Source organism: Pteronotus mesoamericanus, unplaced genomic scaffold (genome assembly GCF_021234165.1).
Source record: "Pteronotus mesoamericanus isolate MK-2021 breed Mesoamerican mustached bat unplaced genomic scaffold, CSHL_Meso_final contig_502, whole genome shotgun sequence".
Lineage (NCBI taxonomy): Eukaryota > Metazoa > Chordata > Mammalia > Chiroptera > Mormoopidae > Pteronotus > Pteronotus mesoamericanus.
In genome coordinates this window covers 4,979,336-4,996,101 of record NW_026555187.1, presented here as the reverse complement: position 1 = coordinate 4,996,101, position 16,766 = coordinate 4,979,336, and the positions used below count along the sequence as shown (strand labels likewise).

Below are 16,766 nucleotides of genomic sequence, written 5' to 3'. Positions count from 1 at the left end.
TCCCACCCAGCAGCAGAGGGCCCACTGACCTGGACAGAGAGTGAGCCCACGATGACTTTCTCATCCACCACGGGGGCCTTGCCGTCCAGCTCGCCGCCACAGTGCTGAGGAATCATGTGGTCCAGGTCCCCGTTCTGCAGCTTCTCCGTCACCCCCTCCTCCTGGTCCTTCTTGGAAGGAAGCGTCTCGGGGGCATAATGACTATGTCCATGATGCTGCTGGAGGGACAAGGGGCAGTGAGCACGGCGCTCACCCAAACCACGCCGCTTCCTGCGATCTGTTGGGCCCATGCTCCGCGCGCTGGGCGGACCCCAATCCCAGCATCAGGGACAGTGCCCGGGCACGCGGGCAGCAGGCGCGGAACCCTGGGGCATGCTGTTAGCCCGGAGCCAAGGTGAGTGCAAGGCCCTGGCCCAGGAGAGGGTCCAAGCAGGGACCGCAGGGTGCCCGCTCACTCCAGAGGCGGCACCGCTCAGAGTATTTACAGCTCCTCCTTTGCAGCGGCTCATTTTATTTGATTCAGCAACTATTTTGGGAATGACTATGTAGCATGCGCGGAAGGCAGCTTTCTGGACGTACACTAATCGGCCTTATTTCTTTATGGTCCTATTTCACACACAGTGTATGTCCAAACCTCTCCTCTGTCCCCTACAGGTATGCAAATATGTTAAGGAAATCATTTTGAATAAAACAGAGGGGATACACGACTGCCTGGTAGAAGGCACACAAGCCAGATCTGGTTTCTGGGCCGCCCTTGCCCGCTATGACCCTCATGAGGTGAAACGGGGTATTGACTCATGAAACCTGTGGGCTTGTGCCCTCCCGAGCCCACCGCAGCAGTGCCGAGCCAACCCTACCATGACATGCAGACATTTCAGAGATGGATGCTTCCCCTGGAAGCATCTGCTTTACCAACGACTGGGCCTCACCTCATTTTTCTGCTTAAGGAGCATCTTCAAGACCTTCTCTGTGAAAAAGAATAGATAGAAACCCCCGAACACCACTGCGGATTTGGGGACGTAAAAATCCTCCAGAGGGTTGAAACCAAAAGCCTGTGGACGCAGGAAAAGAAAATGAGTTTAAGAAAATAAACCATCTCTACAGGTCCCCTCTCATCTCTCAGCCACTTCCGTGGCTGTATGAAAGGGCACGTGCGCACAGGGGAGCTGCCGTCTACCAAGTCCTTTCTAGCGAACGCTAACGCCCAGTGCTTCCCGAATATCCCACCACCAGGCCTGTGAGGTTCTCTCTCGCTTAGTTTCTGATGCAAAAGACAGATCATCTTCAGAATCATAGTGTCAGGAAGAAAAGCTGGAGACAGTTTTCTGCTTTTAATGAGGACTCTGTCTCCCCTTCTCCATTTGCTAGACGCTGCTGGCAAATTCCACACTTAAAGAGAAGGCACTTGTGCCTATTTGTACCGCTATCTCATGGCTCTGCATCATCTGCCTATAAACACAGAGGGAAAGAGGTGAAATTACACTTTCTAAAATGGGAACTCCGTTCTCCAGTTAAATACCAAGAATTGCGGCATCTTCCTGACCACAGACCTCCCAGTGACCACAAAGCCAAGGAAGCAGACAGTGTTGCTGCACATGTCAATGTTGGGGGCTTTGTCTGGAGTTCCTTCTGGACACCCTACTTATTATGCGGGGGAAGAGAATCCACGGGGGAGTGGACTGGAGTAGAACTCAGGAGAACTCCTTTCCCAGGGCTGCTCTGCGCTGGGGGCGGGGCCCCGGGAAAGGGGCCAGCGACCTGCTGCCCAGCTTTCTGACAGGAAACCCCTCTTCAGAGAACGCACTCCAGCCTCCTCAGGAAGAGGTCCAAGAGAAAAGTGATGATGAGAACCAAGAGCTCCAGGCTGCCTGAAAGGTAAATGTTTTTCCTTTCTGCTTTTAAGAGACAAAATGCAATCTCTACCCACTAGTCTAGTTTTCAAAGAGACACAGGTCAAGTTCTAGAGTGGAAACAACACATTCGGGTCAACTTTCCAGGACGGTCAAATAGTCTTAGGGGCCCTGGCTGGTGTGGCTCAGTGGATTGAGTGCCAGCCTGCAAACCAAAGGGTCACCGGTTCAATTCCCAGTCAGGGTACATGCCTGGGTTGCAGGCTGGGCCCCTAGTGCAGGGCATGTGAGAGGTAACCACGCATCGATGTTTCTCTCCCTTTTTCTCTCTCCCTTTTTCTCCCTCCCTTCCCCTCTCTCTAAAAAAAATAAAATCTTAGTTTAAAAAAAAAACAGTCTTAGGGAAAAGTGGAATAAAAATAGGCAGGTAACAGCACTCCCTGCACAAAGCCACACAGGGTCAGGGACAAGGGCAGGCTTCAGGAATGACAAGCCTAGCCTCTCCGGTGCAGTCTCCTGGCCAGGTCAGAGCCCTTATCTGGTCAGTGCGTAAAACATGACTTGCTCTCCAGACTTCACAGAGTTTATCTAAGGATCAACTAAGAAAACACAGGGCCCAAATCTGGGAAAACAAAATGTCAGAAGCAGCATGTGGCGTCATCCGTGTGCTTCGACTCCGGCTCTGCCCGGGCCTGTCGGACCACCCACAGCACCGAGCCTTGTGCCTGTTGCTGCTAGCTGGTCTCCCAGAGACGAAACCAGATCAGGTGGCACTCTCCGGGGCCATGTGCCTGACTGAAGCAAGATCTGCGCTTCCTCCTCTTTTGTGGAGGATTTTCTCACTAACCTGGGCCAAGGACAAAGGTGCCTTCAGGGTACGTGGCACCAGAAGGTTCTATTTGGCTTACCTTTGCCTCAGAATGGCCCCCTGGGAACAGATCTTTTTATTGTGACCTATGGATTCTGTGGAGAGGTCTGTTTGTTTGTATCTCTGTTGTGTTCTAAGAGTTCTCAACCAGAGCTGTGAGTGACCCACCTACACTGCATCTTCTCCCCGACAATCAGGGGCACATCCTAGGCACCGGGCACTTTACGCATATTACTCACGCAATCCTCACGGTACCCTCGTGAGGGCGGGCCTATGGCCGTCCCCATTTTCCATGGTGAGTGGTGAGGAAATGGAAGACAGTGAGGCAAAATGGCTCTCCTGCGGTCACAGGTTCTGTCCACGGGGAGCTGGCATTTAAACCCAGTCCTCCGCCTTGCGCTGTGCTGCCTCTCCTAGCTCTAAGTCTTACACCACTTTCCTAAAGGAAAGGACCTCCTCTCCCTGCCTTCCATCGACCCGGAGGGGCCTCCCGCTGCGCCCGCTGTCCCCAGGAGCCGAGGTGCTCCTGGGCGAGGAGCCCTGGCTCGCCATACCTCGGGGATGAGCTGGAAGAGGGCATTGGAGTAGAGGGTGCCAATCGCCAGAGCTACGAAGTAGAGCAGCAGCCTCTTGTAAAAGGTCTTCTTCATGAAGGGCACCACGCTGGCCCCCAAGAGGGAGCAGAGGGAGATGACGGTCACGCAGAGGAGACCATATCCCCACACTGCCGTCGGCGGAGAGCCAGCCCCACCCGGGGGGGGGGGAGAAGGATGAGTGCCCCACGGCACAACACCCACCATTGAGGGGGAAGGAGGTGGAAGGGAGGGGAGGCAACAAGGAAGGTTTGGGTGGATATTAACAAAGGCAACAAAAAGGAAAAATCAGAGAGACAAGTAGGGAGGGAGAGAGAAATAGGAAATTTGTTAGTGATTCAAGTCCGATGAAATTTCCTTCAATCAGTTCAGAGGGAATGAAGAGGAAGTCAAGATGGCCTTGGAACTCTGTGGCTCCTGCCCCCATGGCCTTTGATGACCCAAGTCGCACCTGCCAGCTGGTATGACTGTCAGGGTGGGTGCTACCTCATCACGCAGCCAACGGGAGCGCCAGCCTATCCAGAAGCTGCCACAGACAGCAGACATTGGACCCAAGGGCTCTCTTTAACAGGGAACAAGAGCAGCTGGAAAGAGACCGATCACCATGCTTCCGTGTTTGCTTTGCGTATCCACTCCATGACAGGTAGGCAGGCACCTGCACCAACACCTGGACTTGGTCTGGTGTGTGCTCAAGATACAACAAAGTGCAGGGCAGGATGATGGAGAACAAGCAAGGCCCGTGAAATCCAGATTGTTAATTTCTCAAGGGTTTTTTCCTTTTGTTCTGCGAGGGCTCCAGTGGAGAGAACAGAGTTCCAAGATCAGCCTGCACCGCCAAGATTTCCTCTGACATTCCCCAGTGCCACACACTCCAGCCTGGACAAAGCTGAGCCAGGGCGAGCCGCAGGGCTGGAGTGCGTGCCATCAACGCATGTCCATTCAACAGGCAAAGAGGCATTTCATTTAATTAATTATTTAAAAATTAACAAATTTGACATTTGGAGCTGAAAAAAATAGCCCAAGATGAGGCCTGCCCCGTGGAGTGTTTGCTGGGTTCACAGGGAATTTTGAGACAACGTCGAGATGGTTTATCTTAAACCAGATTCCTTCCCCCACTGTCAAGAGGGAACAGACAGGGCCAGGGTGCCACCTCTGGTACCCCTGCTGGCAGAGAGCCTCCGCCTGGGGAAGGTGGGCGGCCCCCGACACAGGCTCTCTACGGCAGGCACTGCCCCCACCCCGGAGGAAGTCCCCATGCCATCAGCCCCTCCCCTGCCTGCCCTGACAAGGGCGGCACGCTGCCAACTTGGGTCTTATTTTTTTTAGCTCCTCAGTGGTCACAATTAAAAAACAAAATTAATGAACATTTTCAAACAGTCAAGTGAGGGCACCAGGAAGTCAGTCCTAGCAGGAGAAAGTCAAGATGCAAGGCAGGAAGGATGCAGTGTCCCTTTCCTCTATCTCATTCATCTTGTTTTTTTTTTTTGTGGAAAGTCTTTCTTCTAGGTTTGGCTCTCTCTGCTACGAATTACGGCCTGCTTCAAAAAGAAAGGATCGCTCATCTTTTAGCCAGTTCTACTTATCAGCTGGCAACTTCTTTTCCTTCCGCCACTTCATTCCAGATGCATAATCTCTTGGTGGCCACCCCCGAGCCCTGGGAAGGCCTCTACTTAGAACAGAGGGGCACGGGGTGCCAGGGGCGCGCGCAGGGGCCGCCGGCCACAGCTTTCCTTTCGAGCCCTGCCCACTGAGCCTGGGAAGGCACTGAGGCGGCGAGGCTGGGGTCCCCAACAGGAGGGCAGAGGCCAAGAGCCTTGCACCTGACATCGCCTGAGGAAGCAGAGGGAAACCTGGTGCCCCAGGAATGAGCGAAGGCCCTTGAGATCCAGAGTCAGAAGTCATTCGTGTGCCCTGAGATGAGGAAGAAGTTAATTTGTCAGATGGCAGTATTCAGACGCCCCAGAGCGCGGGGTGCAGGCAGGGTGTCGGCAGGGAAGGCTCGGCCGGCGCCCCGGGGAAGGAGGCCACGCACGCCGGTTCTACCACACCTCTGGGATGAGCTGGAAGAGCGCATTAGAGAGCAGCGTTCCAATGGACAGGGCGATGAAGTACGTGAGCACGCGGCTGAAAAACGCCTTCTCCGTGCACGGCAGGATGAGGGCTCCAAGGAGAGAGGCCAGGTTAATCACTGAGACACTGAGGAAACCAAAGCCCCACACTGTGGAGGAACAAGAACAGATGGGAGCCCCCATTACTGAGGGCGGGGTGCTCCTGCGGCCAGGGCACACAGAGGTCTACCAACCTCTCGGTAACTATTTTTTGAGTCCGTCTCTTGCTGGGTGTTGTGGAGAAGCCTGAAAAAATACAGCAAAGCTACTGTCTGAAAGAAGCTCACTTTTTAGACGGAGGCAGGTGAAAACAAGAAACGTTAAGAGTTAAAGGGTGACAGCAGGAAGCAGGGAGGCACCACACAGGCAGCCTGTGTCAGGTATCCAGTGTCGGGCAGCAACACCAGCGCCGCCGCATTTCCGGAGCACGCTCTGGGCCCGGGGTCGTGCACACTCAAGACACGGTGTGTCCGCCGGGGCTGGAGCAGAGGGCCCAGGCGGGGCAGGGAGAAGGACGAAGTGGGCTGACAACAGACCCTGTAAGGCCTTAAGTGCTTAACTGGAAAACCAAAGCATTGGCGGCCTGGTGGTTCCATGAAAACAAAAGTGGAAAAGTGGCCGTAAAAAGCAATCAATATTTGGGCTGGTCCAAGAGCCCAACACTGAACATTTGCCAGCCACAGCGTCCCGTTTGACGACACGCTGAACCAGCCTTGTAAGTGCAAAGACGCCAGCAGAACCGCCACTCCAGCGCATCCCCCTGATGTTGATAACCTGGTCACTGGTTAAACATTGAGCAAGCAGCACTATCGATCGGCCGAGGGCCACATGAAGGCAAGCACGGACACCAGGCCTTCCTGTCCCAGCTCACCTTCCAGGGGGCTCGGCCCCGCCGCTTGCGTCTGCTCGTTCTCCTCGTTCTCCTGGTTCTCAGAGGCACAGGCCCGGGAGTCCAGCTGCTGGAGGATGGTGGGGCAGAAGTCCTGGAACTCACTCCTCCCGATCCGGGACCGGTCGCTGAAGTTGTGGGCAGCAAAGAGAACGCCAGAGCTGAAGCACTGAAACACAGACGAGGGGGTAGAGAGCCTCTGAGACCCGGAAGTCATGCCTTGCCCTGGGCAGTGACATACTCGGCCTTCTAAGAAAAAAAAAAAAAGGAGACAGAATTGTCCAAATTCCTGTACAACTGCTCTCCGGCCAGGACAGTGAAGTCATCCTTCAAATAGAAAAACTGATAAGTTATCTTAGAAATCACCACCTGGTTCATGCATACCTGATGTACAACATCTGTAAGTGGCCACCCAGAGCAACTGAATTACAATCATCACGACCAGGATGTGGTTTCTAGGAAACATGGTGCTAGTGCATACCGGAAGATCCAGCTTCAAAGCAAATCTGGCTGTGCATCACAATAGCCCAGGGAGCTATTACACTAAATCGCAGATTCCAGATACTTCTCCAGAGCAGACACGAACTCTTGGTCTCCTTAGGAAGCAGGAGGGAGTGGCCCTCACACACCATTCTGTGACACACGGCCCTTTTCCTTCTAATTATACTCTAAACACGTCAGTTTTTATCTGAGTTTGGATCTGTCTCTACAGTCAGCCTTCTAGCTATGAGGACAAGGGAGTTTCTGGGCCTTCAAAGCAGAGGGTTCTGTGGACCCCAAGACACTGCCACGGCGCTGTGTCAGCCCCGAGGGCGGCCTCCTCCCTCACTCAGATGCTCACCACGCCCCCATGGTTCTGCACACAGGCCCCCCGACCTCTCCCAACTCCACTCGCCTTCAAGTGGAAGCTCCAGGACACCTCCCCCACGAACATCCCTGGACTCATTTCTGATTCCTACAATGGCTGTCCAGCTGACAACATTTAACGCTTCATTTTAATGCCAGCTAATTTTGTTCTTGGTTGGTTGAGTTTCCCATCCTGAGAGCAACCCCCCTAAATGTGACTCATTTTTCCTGTATCTCACAACACTCAGCACAGCAAACATTGTTGAGCTATAAAGCCACTGCTGGCTGACTTAGAGCTGGCTGTCTCAAATAGCCTCAGGCTCGGATTAGCCAAGAAGCTGAGGGAGAAAGAACAAAGAACCAGGACCCAGAAGAACCTGGGCCTTAGTCCTGGTCCCTCCAGTATCTCTCTCTGGGACCCCCAGTGTTCTGTCCCAGAGAGTGAAGATTTTCCACCTGCACCTAGAGGTGCTGCGAGGCTCACCTGGGAGAGAGGACCAAGGGCTTTGTAATCTACAAACTCTATCAGGAACGCTCGCTGTCCTGGGATCTCAGCTGACCAGAAGCTCTGGGCGATCCCAGTACAGCTGCGGGGCGCAGTCTGGAGGGCCGAGGACCCCCACTTCCTGGCTGCCCTTTGGTACTGGCTTCACAACACCGGCGCAGGGGGGTGGGCATTGCTGCTGGAGACTCCGACTTGCTGACCTGACAGCAGGGGAAGAGCTGGCCTCTCTGCTCTGTCATCAGGGCCTGCCCGCCCCGAGCAGCTCAGCCGCTGAGGCCAACTGGCCTGTGAACCGAGAGGGCAGAGTGCTGAGCAGAGCTGCGAGCCTTACCGTGGACAGGTTCCTCTGTTCCTGCAGGGGCCAGGTGACATTGTCCCGGCCCACCCCCACATCCAGGTGGTTGAGCAGGGCCTTCAGCTGCTGCAGGGTGAGGCTGTCCCCCTCCCCATAGCGATGCATGAGGTCCTGCAGGAATGAGGCCGCACTGACGGCTGGCGTCCCCATGGACACAGCGCGAGTCTCAGGAGCAGCTGTCCATAGGCTGAGCAGGGTCAGCAGGAGGCAGCGAGGGAAGGCTGGATGTAGCAGCTTCATGGTGACAAATAAGCCTGTAAGAGCAAAAAGCCAGGTGAGGGTCAGGCTTAAAAACCCACCTCGCCTTCCACTTGTCCTGTCTGCTGACACCAGACCCGTCAGCCATGCTCCAAAGGGGGATGGGTCTCTCCTCAGACCCTGAACGCAGTCAGGATCGAATGCCTCCATCTAGCTTTCCAGAAAAATCCTCCTTTTGCAAGCAGAGCATAAAAAAAATAAAAGGACAAATTCAACAGGTTTGACTAAATTAAAGTAAAAAACTATGTGGTTATGTTTTTTTTTAAAGTCCTTATCTTTTAGAGATACTGAAACAACCATGGGTTAAATAATATCCTGGATTTACTTCAAAATAGCACAGGGCGCTGTCTGCACGAGAGCGCAGTCGAGACGAGGCGGCCACGAGCTGGTGGCTGCGGGCCCTGAGCACGGGACCGACGGCGACTCACCGTGCTGCTCTAGCTTCGTGGGTTTGAAATCCTCCAAAATAAAAATCTAAAAAATGACTACTACAACTAAGAGCGGGAAAAGAAAAACGAGGCTGGGAAAAATATATACCATCAAACATGACCAATGCTTACTTCTGTCCCGCCTAAATCAGGGAACAAACATGGAACATACTCAGTCTCTCTGGCTTGTTAGCAATGCAGATGGAAAAGGTGGCTGATGCTACTGCTCGTTATTAAGAGAGCAAAACAGATTTTGTATAAAAGATATAAAACCAAATGTTAATGAGGTTGAACAACCAAATAAGATAAGTGGTGGCTATCTAAGTAACATGGCTCCTAAAGATGTAACAGAAGTATCCTCTGGATCTGTAATTCGACTTCTGCAATGTATACTACAGGAGCAATTCAAAAATAAAAAGGCAGAACGATGTGTCACTTCAAGTGAATTAGAATATATCAACTTCAGGGATTTGCATGCAACTCTAAAAATAAGACTCAGGAGTTTAATAATGTTTAGAAACAGGACAATTAGGTAAAAGAATTAAAAACTAAGAGAGAACAGAGAAAAATGAAACCTTTAAGATAGGAGGACTAACGATTTTTCTTTGGTTAATCATTTATACAGTTACAATTTAATGAGCGAAATAAACAAATACCAGGAAGGGAAGGAAAACGAGCCTCCTGTGAAATCCAGAGGCAGGAACCCACTCCCTGCAGCTGTTTCCACGGCTCCCGGGGCACGAGGCCTCACGGCAGTCGTTCCACCTCTGCTCCAGGCTCGTGACCAGGGAGCTACGTAGGACAGCGGCTGAGAGCAGGCTCGTCTGCATCCTGGCTCTGCCCCTCACCAGGTGCGTCATCTTGGGCCAGGTATGAACCAGCGTCAACATTCTAGAATCGCCCAGAGCAGTGCTGGCCTTTCATGTCAGAGAGGCCAGCTCGAATTTCCGCAATGCTGCTTACACAATGTGGCCTTGGCCAAGCGACTGAGCTTCCTTCACTCCACACCTCGGTTTTCTCATCTATAAATCTGGTAGCACTCACTGGATTATTGTGAAGATTTAATGCCATGAGCCAAGACAAGTCACTGAGTGCATGGACTATAGAAAGCACTCAATAAAACGTGACTATTATTTTAAGATTTCTAATTAGCAGAGTTTCTCTACTTGGACTTCCGCTCAGCTCAGACATTGAGCAGCAGACAGAATGGTCAGAAATACCCCTGTGGCTGACTCCACTGATTCCAGGCCTGTGGCATGCCGCCACGCAAGTCCCCGAACACGAGCACATCTGGGGCATTCCAGGCGGCACGGGGCACACACAGATCTGGGGACACAGAACATCGCTCTTCATGGAATATACTCTGAGTCACACAAACAGATGGATTAGGTGACGGCAAAAACAATGCTTGGTAAAAGTGTTACTTTGAGACTAACAACTCTCCAATCTCCACCAAGAATCAAAAGTTAAATTATGGTATGCAGGGTGGATCTTGGTCCAAAACGGCTAATCCCACTACACAAAGAAAGCCGTTCTCCACCTGACCACACTCATCTGTCAAAGGCCTGCACGGGACTGCCAGAGTGACGAGCTGCGTGGACTTAGGAGGGGAGAGGCAGAGAGACGATGGGGACAGCTGTTGGCGTTACCAGGGTGCACTCTGCTCGCCCGGACAGTCACGATCCCTGCAGGAGAAGGTGGGACACGTACCCACATCTACTAAATGAGGAGTTGGGGTTCAGAGACCAGGAAACGGGATCCATAGTCAGCAAGCAGAGCAGGGAAGTCAGAAACTGAGTTTTTCACGAAAGGACGCCAAGTCTGAATGACACTAAAGCCAGAGCGCCCTTAACCACTGTGCCCACTGGGTGGACACCAAAATACACACCCTGGGTCCCCTGAAGAGCCACCAAACCCTGCATGCCTCTGGGCGGCATCGTCCCCAGCAGGCCCCGGGCAGGGGAACCCCCGTACGCCTCAGTGGCCGGCTGCGTCCCGGGGCTCCTTCTGTAGGGTCGCTTCGGCAGAAACAACTGTTCAACTCGGCTGTATTTCTCAATTGTATCTGCAGCAACTTCAGAACCTCAGAAAAACAGGCATAAACACACTTCCAGGATGAACTTTAGCTGGATCTGGATGGCACGCGCGCCAAGGTGAGCTGTTACGGAGTATCTGCTCCTCGCGGACCCTGTGGCCCGCTGGCCCTGGCAAGGCGGCCTGGAGCAAGCGGGCCGTCCTGCCCGGCCAGCACACTGGCTTCACTTGCCCCTGGAGTCTGAGGACCATGGGTGGGGCAGCAGGAAGTCCTAGTCCAGGCACCAAGGGGTTGCTAAAGACACTGCAAATCCAAGTGACCCTGGACACAAAAAAGGGACTTACTGCTCCAATGCAGATTTTCCTCCCCCCTTGACTAGAAGTTATTCTTAGGGGAAAGAAGTTCATAAACGACTCCTTGGAGGAAAGAACAAAGAGAGGAAGCAAGCCTGGTGCAGCTGATGGCGCAGCTGGGCAGAGCCTCGTGGCCAGTGGCCCTGGCTGCAGGAGGAAGCCCCTTCTGTTAAGGTCATGGCAACGGGAGGCTGGGCGGGGGGGGGGGGGGGAGGGTTGGCCGGGAAGGGCACTTGTGTCCTCCTAAGGAGCTGAGCCAACTGCCCTCCAGGACACCTTCCAGGAGCGGCAAGAAGAGCATGTGGGGCAGGCCATCAAAACAAGTCAGGGGACAAATGCTTGAGTGTGCTGCCGGAGGGCTCAGGGGACCAGGCTCCCACTAAAGAGAAGCCGGAGTCTCTCCACTCCTTTGTTCACCTGGCTTGGGTTCAAAGAAGTAAATTATTTTAGTGCTGTAGTCCTGTCTCCAAGGCACCAGACCCAACCCTTCCCAGAGGGAAACGAAAGACCCATGAGGAAGTCCGACCCTCTGCGGAACTTCCAAAGTCTCCTTGGCTCCTGGAGGCTCCCAGTCAGCCTGGCACCTGCAGGCTGCACCTGTCCAGGCCCGGAAGGGTTTCACTCTGCTCTGTGGACACACCTGACTGCTGGGCTTACCATGCTGTATTTATTTCTAGGCCTACCTCCCCTCTCAGAGAGGAACATTTACTTCCCTTTTGGGGTGACAGAGCGGTGACATGCCATGATGCTTGGTCCAGAGGCTGGACACAGATGTGAGTAGAACAGACAATAGGGCCCGGGGGGCCCGGGAGCTGCTCGGCCTGCACACACGCGCCCCCGCCCTGGCCGCCAGCTGACCAGGCAGCCCACTGTTCTCACACAGACTCCTATGTGCCCAGGACTGACACGTGGAAGATAAGATCAAACGCTCCAGAGACAAACTTGGCTAAGGCACAGTTGTCTCCAAGGCCAACTGGTAAGCCACAGGAAACAGGTAAGCCATGTGTGCTTGAAACGGAATATAAAAGGAAAAAGAGCCACCCATTTACATTGGCTCTGTGCCCAGTCTAAGGCTGGGTGATGTGGGAGCACAACCAAGTCCGATGCTGGGGCTCCGACGCTGGGGTCTCAGGCGGTGGGGGCGGCGATCCGCGCAAGGCTGTCCGAGCTGGGTTTTGACAGAGCACTTTATTTAAAATTGAGAAAAGGCTGACTGCCACACCAAAGAATGAGCCCGGGGGGTGGAGGGGTGGACAAGGTGTGGTGAGCAGGTGGGGGAAAGAGGAGCTGCAGTGACGGGAACGGTGGCACCCGGGGGCCGGGCGGCCCCGCCGCTCACTGGCCTCCGCGACCCGTCTTGAACATCCTCCTCAACTGTCCTCACCCCCACCTGATACCCGAGGAATGTAAAAAGAGATGTCTAGGCCTTTTATATTCCTCTCCAGACAGACAGCAGGTGTCCCTGAGGCCTCAATGCATCTTCTATCAGTGACCCAACTAGCTGCTACCAGGCAGCTCCCAGCCCTCCGGGGTCCTCGCCCTTTGGCAGCGTCTCTACAGAAGGGCTTCCGGTAGGCTGTCCTTTCGCCAGTCCCACCCCACCCCACTGGAAGGCTGGGAACTATCAGCCTAACAGGGCTGTCTCCCCAGTGGACATCCCCAGACGCAGGTGGCCCTGAATGAGTCCTGGGGCAACATTCCTGAGCAGCCTCCAGGAGGAGAGGTGCACAGAAATCCCTGAAACGTTCACACCACAGACAAGGCCAGGCCGCAGGCAGAGGTGGGGGCCCTGAGGAATCCAAAACCCCGCATTTGTCCTTGGCACAGTAGGTGCTACTGAGTAGGGCTGTGCCGTCTTTGGCAACAGAAGGACCATGGACTTGGTGGGAAAAGTCCACTTTGCAGTGACTCCAAACAACTCGCGGGTCTCACCAGGTGTGTTTGCTCAGTTTGGAAAGAGAAAAACAAACCTGTAGTTTTATGAGCATTAAAGAAGATAAAGTATGTTGAAACACTATATAAAAATAAAGATTTCTAAGATGGAGAATTGAAGTGGCATCAAAATTTTCCTTCCCCTGATAATTGACATTTGAGTAAAAAAGTATGAGCAAGCAAAAAAAAAAAAGAAAGAAAGAAAGAAAGAAAAAGAAAAAGAAAAAGAAAAAGAAAGAAAGGCCACCTAGAGCAGCCCAACAAGAGGATGAGCAAACTCTGATACAATAATTTAAAAACCACAGGCAAGGAAAGGAATGTGGGAGGCACCCGGCATGGCCCACCTCCCACCCCTGACCCAGACCGAAAAGCCACCGTGGAAAAGCCACACTGGCGTGGCAGGGGGCGGGGGGGAGGGGGAAGCTACAGTGATGAAAGTGGAACCAGGAGAATTCTCACTAACTTTCCTCAAATCTGGAGAGTGGCAAACTGCCAGTTCCTTCCCCCCTTCAATGCAGAAGTAGGAAAAGCTGCTGGCAGACAGCAGACAGATGCACCTCGAAGCACAACATCTGACTCTCTGAGGGAGAGCAGGGCCCCGAGGCCACACACGGAACAGGGCCGGCCAGCGGGGAGCTGCCCAACCCCAGTGGATATTCTCCCCCTCAGAAATGGAACACATCGAAGTCTGTCGGCTGAGCCACGCCACAGGGGCTGCTACCGAAATCCCAGAATAGAAAACGCTCCACCTCCCCACCTCGTCTGCACAACCACCAACCAACGCTCATTCAGGCTACAAAAACCAGGTCATAAATACCCAGCTCTCAGCACTGCTATGTTTGGTGTGGGCACAAATCTCCCTCGACGTGGCGGGAAGAAGTCACTGTCTTATTTTAGAGGCCACGGACCAGAGAGTCCTGGCATGAAGGCGAAAAGTAACTGCAGGCCAGCCGCAAAAAAGACGCAAAAAAGATTTCTGCCCGCGAAATGAGAAGTGATGTCACAAAAACAGCTCAGAGATGAGATGATAAAACAAAAGGAAATAAAAGGAGATGCAGGCTTACTACCGAAACAAAACAACATCCCTGAAGAACTAAACAATAAACATTAGTAAACAGAGAGCAAAATCCTGTCAGTAATTTAAAATTAAAATACTGACAAAGGAGGGTTTGAGATCACCACAGCGAACATTTGAACGCAGAAGTTTAAGATAAATGAATGCCAATACAGTCACCCACGGCTTAACAGGCATGTGTCTTCTGGCAATTTCGTCCTTGTGTAAACAGCAGAGTGCACTTACACAAACCTAAATGGTATATGCTACTGCTCTGTAGAGGAGGAAAAGTTATTTTCCCTCTACCGTCTGGGTTCTCGGCTGAGACATCCCTGTAATAAGAGGCAGATTAACAGAAGAAAAACCAAAAGCTGACTAACACTTTTAATCTGCTTCATCCATGGGAGAGACCCAGGAGAGCCGAGCAGCTCACCCAAAATGGAGGAAGCCACTACCTTGAATAGCCAACTTCAGCTGAAGACAAAAGGGGGAGGGTCAGGCACGGGAGGCTACCAGGAAAAGTGCAGTAAACCTATTAAAGTTGCTCTGCAAATTTAAGTCCCCGCCTTGAGCACTGACAGGGATAAGCTCATCCCCCACGTCCCGTGCGTACAGTGAGGGAGAGGTAGCCTCACAAATGCAGGTTTCCCTCACAAATGTGAATGCCTTTTTACAGGGGGTAATTTCTACTTGGTTTTCAGAGCTTCTCCCGTGCCTGCTGTTTCTTAAAATTAACCAGCCTAAAACAATCGCTATGCCACGGTGACATGTCTGTGGGCGAACAATCCTAGTCCCTGACAGCGCCTAGGCTAACACCTGTACTGCCTGACACTGCGCCGACCACTGTACGCAGCTGCTCTACAACGGCTCCCACGGGGATCTGCAGCCTCATTACCACCTTGTGGGGCCACGGTCGTATATGCGGTTGGGGGTTGACCATCATGTCATTGTGGGACCGGTGACTGTAACAAAGCAAAGATACCAACACAGGGATAATTGCTGTTCTGAAGCAGAGAACTTGGGGAATGGAACGGAGGGCATGTCCCAAGATAAGTAACACAAGGTTTCCCTGAAAGGAAAGGAAAGACCAGAATCTGAAGACTGAAATAATACACCATGTTCTACAAAAATGTGATGCAGAACGCTCCACACTGAGTTCACGAAGCTACTCAACTGTTAGAGGCTTTTCCAGGCATCCAGAGGAAACTTTCTTTTTTGCACCAAAATATTTTATTACAAAAATTGTTAAACATATTAAAACTTCTTTTAAGTGGCAGAAAATTCAGGCTGCCCTCATCTTCCCTGCAGGAACATTCAGTATCAAAAGAAAATGCAACAATGTTTACACAATTCTGAGAGAGAGAAAATATGAACCACAGATAAGATTCCCATCCAAGATGTCCTACAAATTTGATAAAGACAACAGGCAAAATTTCCCAAGCAGGAAAGTCAGAGAATAACAGTCCCCTTCTGGGGCAGGGATCGACGGGGGAGAATTACATAAAATGAAATGCAGCTAATTAATAGAGAAATTGTTTAAGAAAAAAACAAAACCAGCCCAGGGATTTAGAAACCACAGTAAGACAACTGATGGCAGGCAATAAACCCTTCACCTATGAAATATCAACTACGGGGATTACAGTGATAGGGAAGACTCTCAGTGTTATAAAAATGGACAATTTAATAACTAAAACAAGAGATGGGAAGAAAGGACACGGAAAAAGTGAAGATGGGAATGTCCTCAGTTTTCATTGCAAAGAGTCAATCAATACTGTTTAAAATGGAAGCACGGTTGATTATTTTTATAACTGAGGAATTAGGGAAATTTTTCTAAATATGGTGCAAAACCTAGAAGCGGTAAAGGCAATAATTAATAAAGTTAAAAACTTTAAGAACTGCCAAGAGTCCTACGCCTAATTCATATATCCCCAGTATTGCTTGTCAGCTAATGATACTCCCCGCCCACCTCGTGAACATGGCCAACAGGCCCCTCTCCTCTCCGCCGGGCTGAGAGCCCCGTCCAACCAAGCGCAGCGCAAACATTACAGCTTCCAAGCCAGGCCAGGCGGCTCCGGACTCAATGGACCCTTTCTTCTCCACCCCGTGGGCCTCCCACCTAGCTGCTCTCCACCGTGCCCTAAAAGGAGGTGGTCTCCTCTTCCAGATCCCACGATCAGGACCGTAGCCTCAGGCTTTGGCGCGGCGTGGGAGATTTCGGCAGATGTTACAGGAGGGCTGCCAGGGGACCTCCAGGCAGGAGTCCCCTTACGCCCCCTTTGCTGGGAGGGATGGCATGAGAAAACATCAGCAGTGACCCAGAAGCAGGGAATAAAATTAGAGCCGGCAGCCTGCTGTTCACCCACCGTGTTTACCGAGCCCCCCACTGTACCGAGCCCCCCACTGTGCGCAGCGGCGCCTGTGACAGGGAGGCTGGGAAGGGCAGAGGCGGGGCAGCCAGGGGCAGCCAGAGCAGGCAGGACAGGATGGCTGACTTAGCCACCCGCCGAGCCCAAGTGAGGACCAGTGGGGGAGACAGGAGTGCATCTGCCCGGCTCCGCCGTCCCAGCAGAAGCCTGGGCTTGACAAAGCAAAGAAGGCTTCCAAAACTAACTGATTGAGTCAGGCAGCCCAGGGAGCAGGAGCCAGCCGGGGCCTTCCGCGCACCAGAGGCATGGCAAGTGTCCCCACTATT

At 52.5% G+C, this 16,766-nt stretch overlaps 1 protein-coding gene across 7 annotated transcripts in view; it reads right to left on the bottom strand.

Annotated features, from left to right (window-relative positions):
• The window catches only part of SLC39A14 (solute carrier family 39 member 14), a 41,934-nt gene that overhangs the window by 5,901 nt on the left and 19,267 nt on the right, over window positions 1–16,766 (bottom strand). For 4 of the 7 annotated variants that reach the window (XM_054578963.1, XM_054578962.1, XM_054578960.1 and 1 more), the window contains 5 exons: window positions 7,991–8,268; window positions 6,291–6,477; window positions 5,360–5,529; window positions 930–1,052; window positions 30–218 (listed from right to left, as the gene is read on the bottom strand). In XM_054578963.1, coding sequence (XP_054434938.1) covers window positions 30–218; window positions 930–1,052; window positions 5,360–5,529; window positions 6,291–6,477; window positions 7,991–8,254 — 933 coding nt within the window. In that variant the 5' untranslated portion in view covers window positions 8,255–8,268. Of the gene's footprint in view, window positions 1–29; window positions 219–929; window positions 1,053–3,272; window positions 3,443–5,359; window positions 5,530–6,290; window positions 6,478–7,990; window positions 8,269–16,766 lie in introns of all 7 variants that reach the window. The other 3 variants (XM_054578961.1, XM_054578966.1, XM_054578965.1) reach the window with 2 other exon arrangements.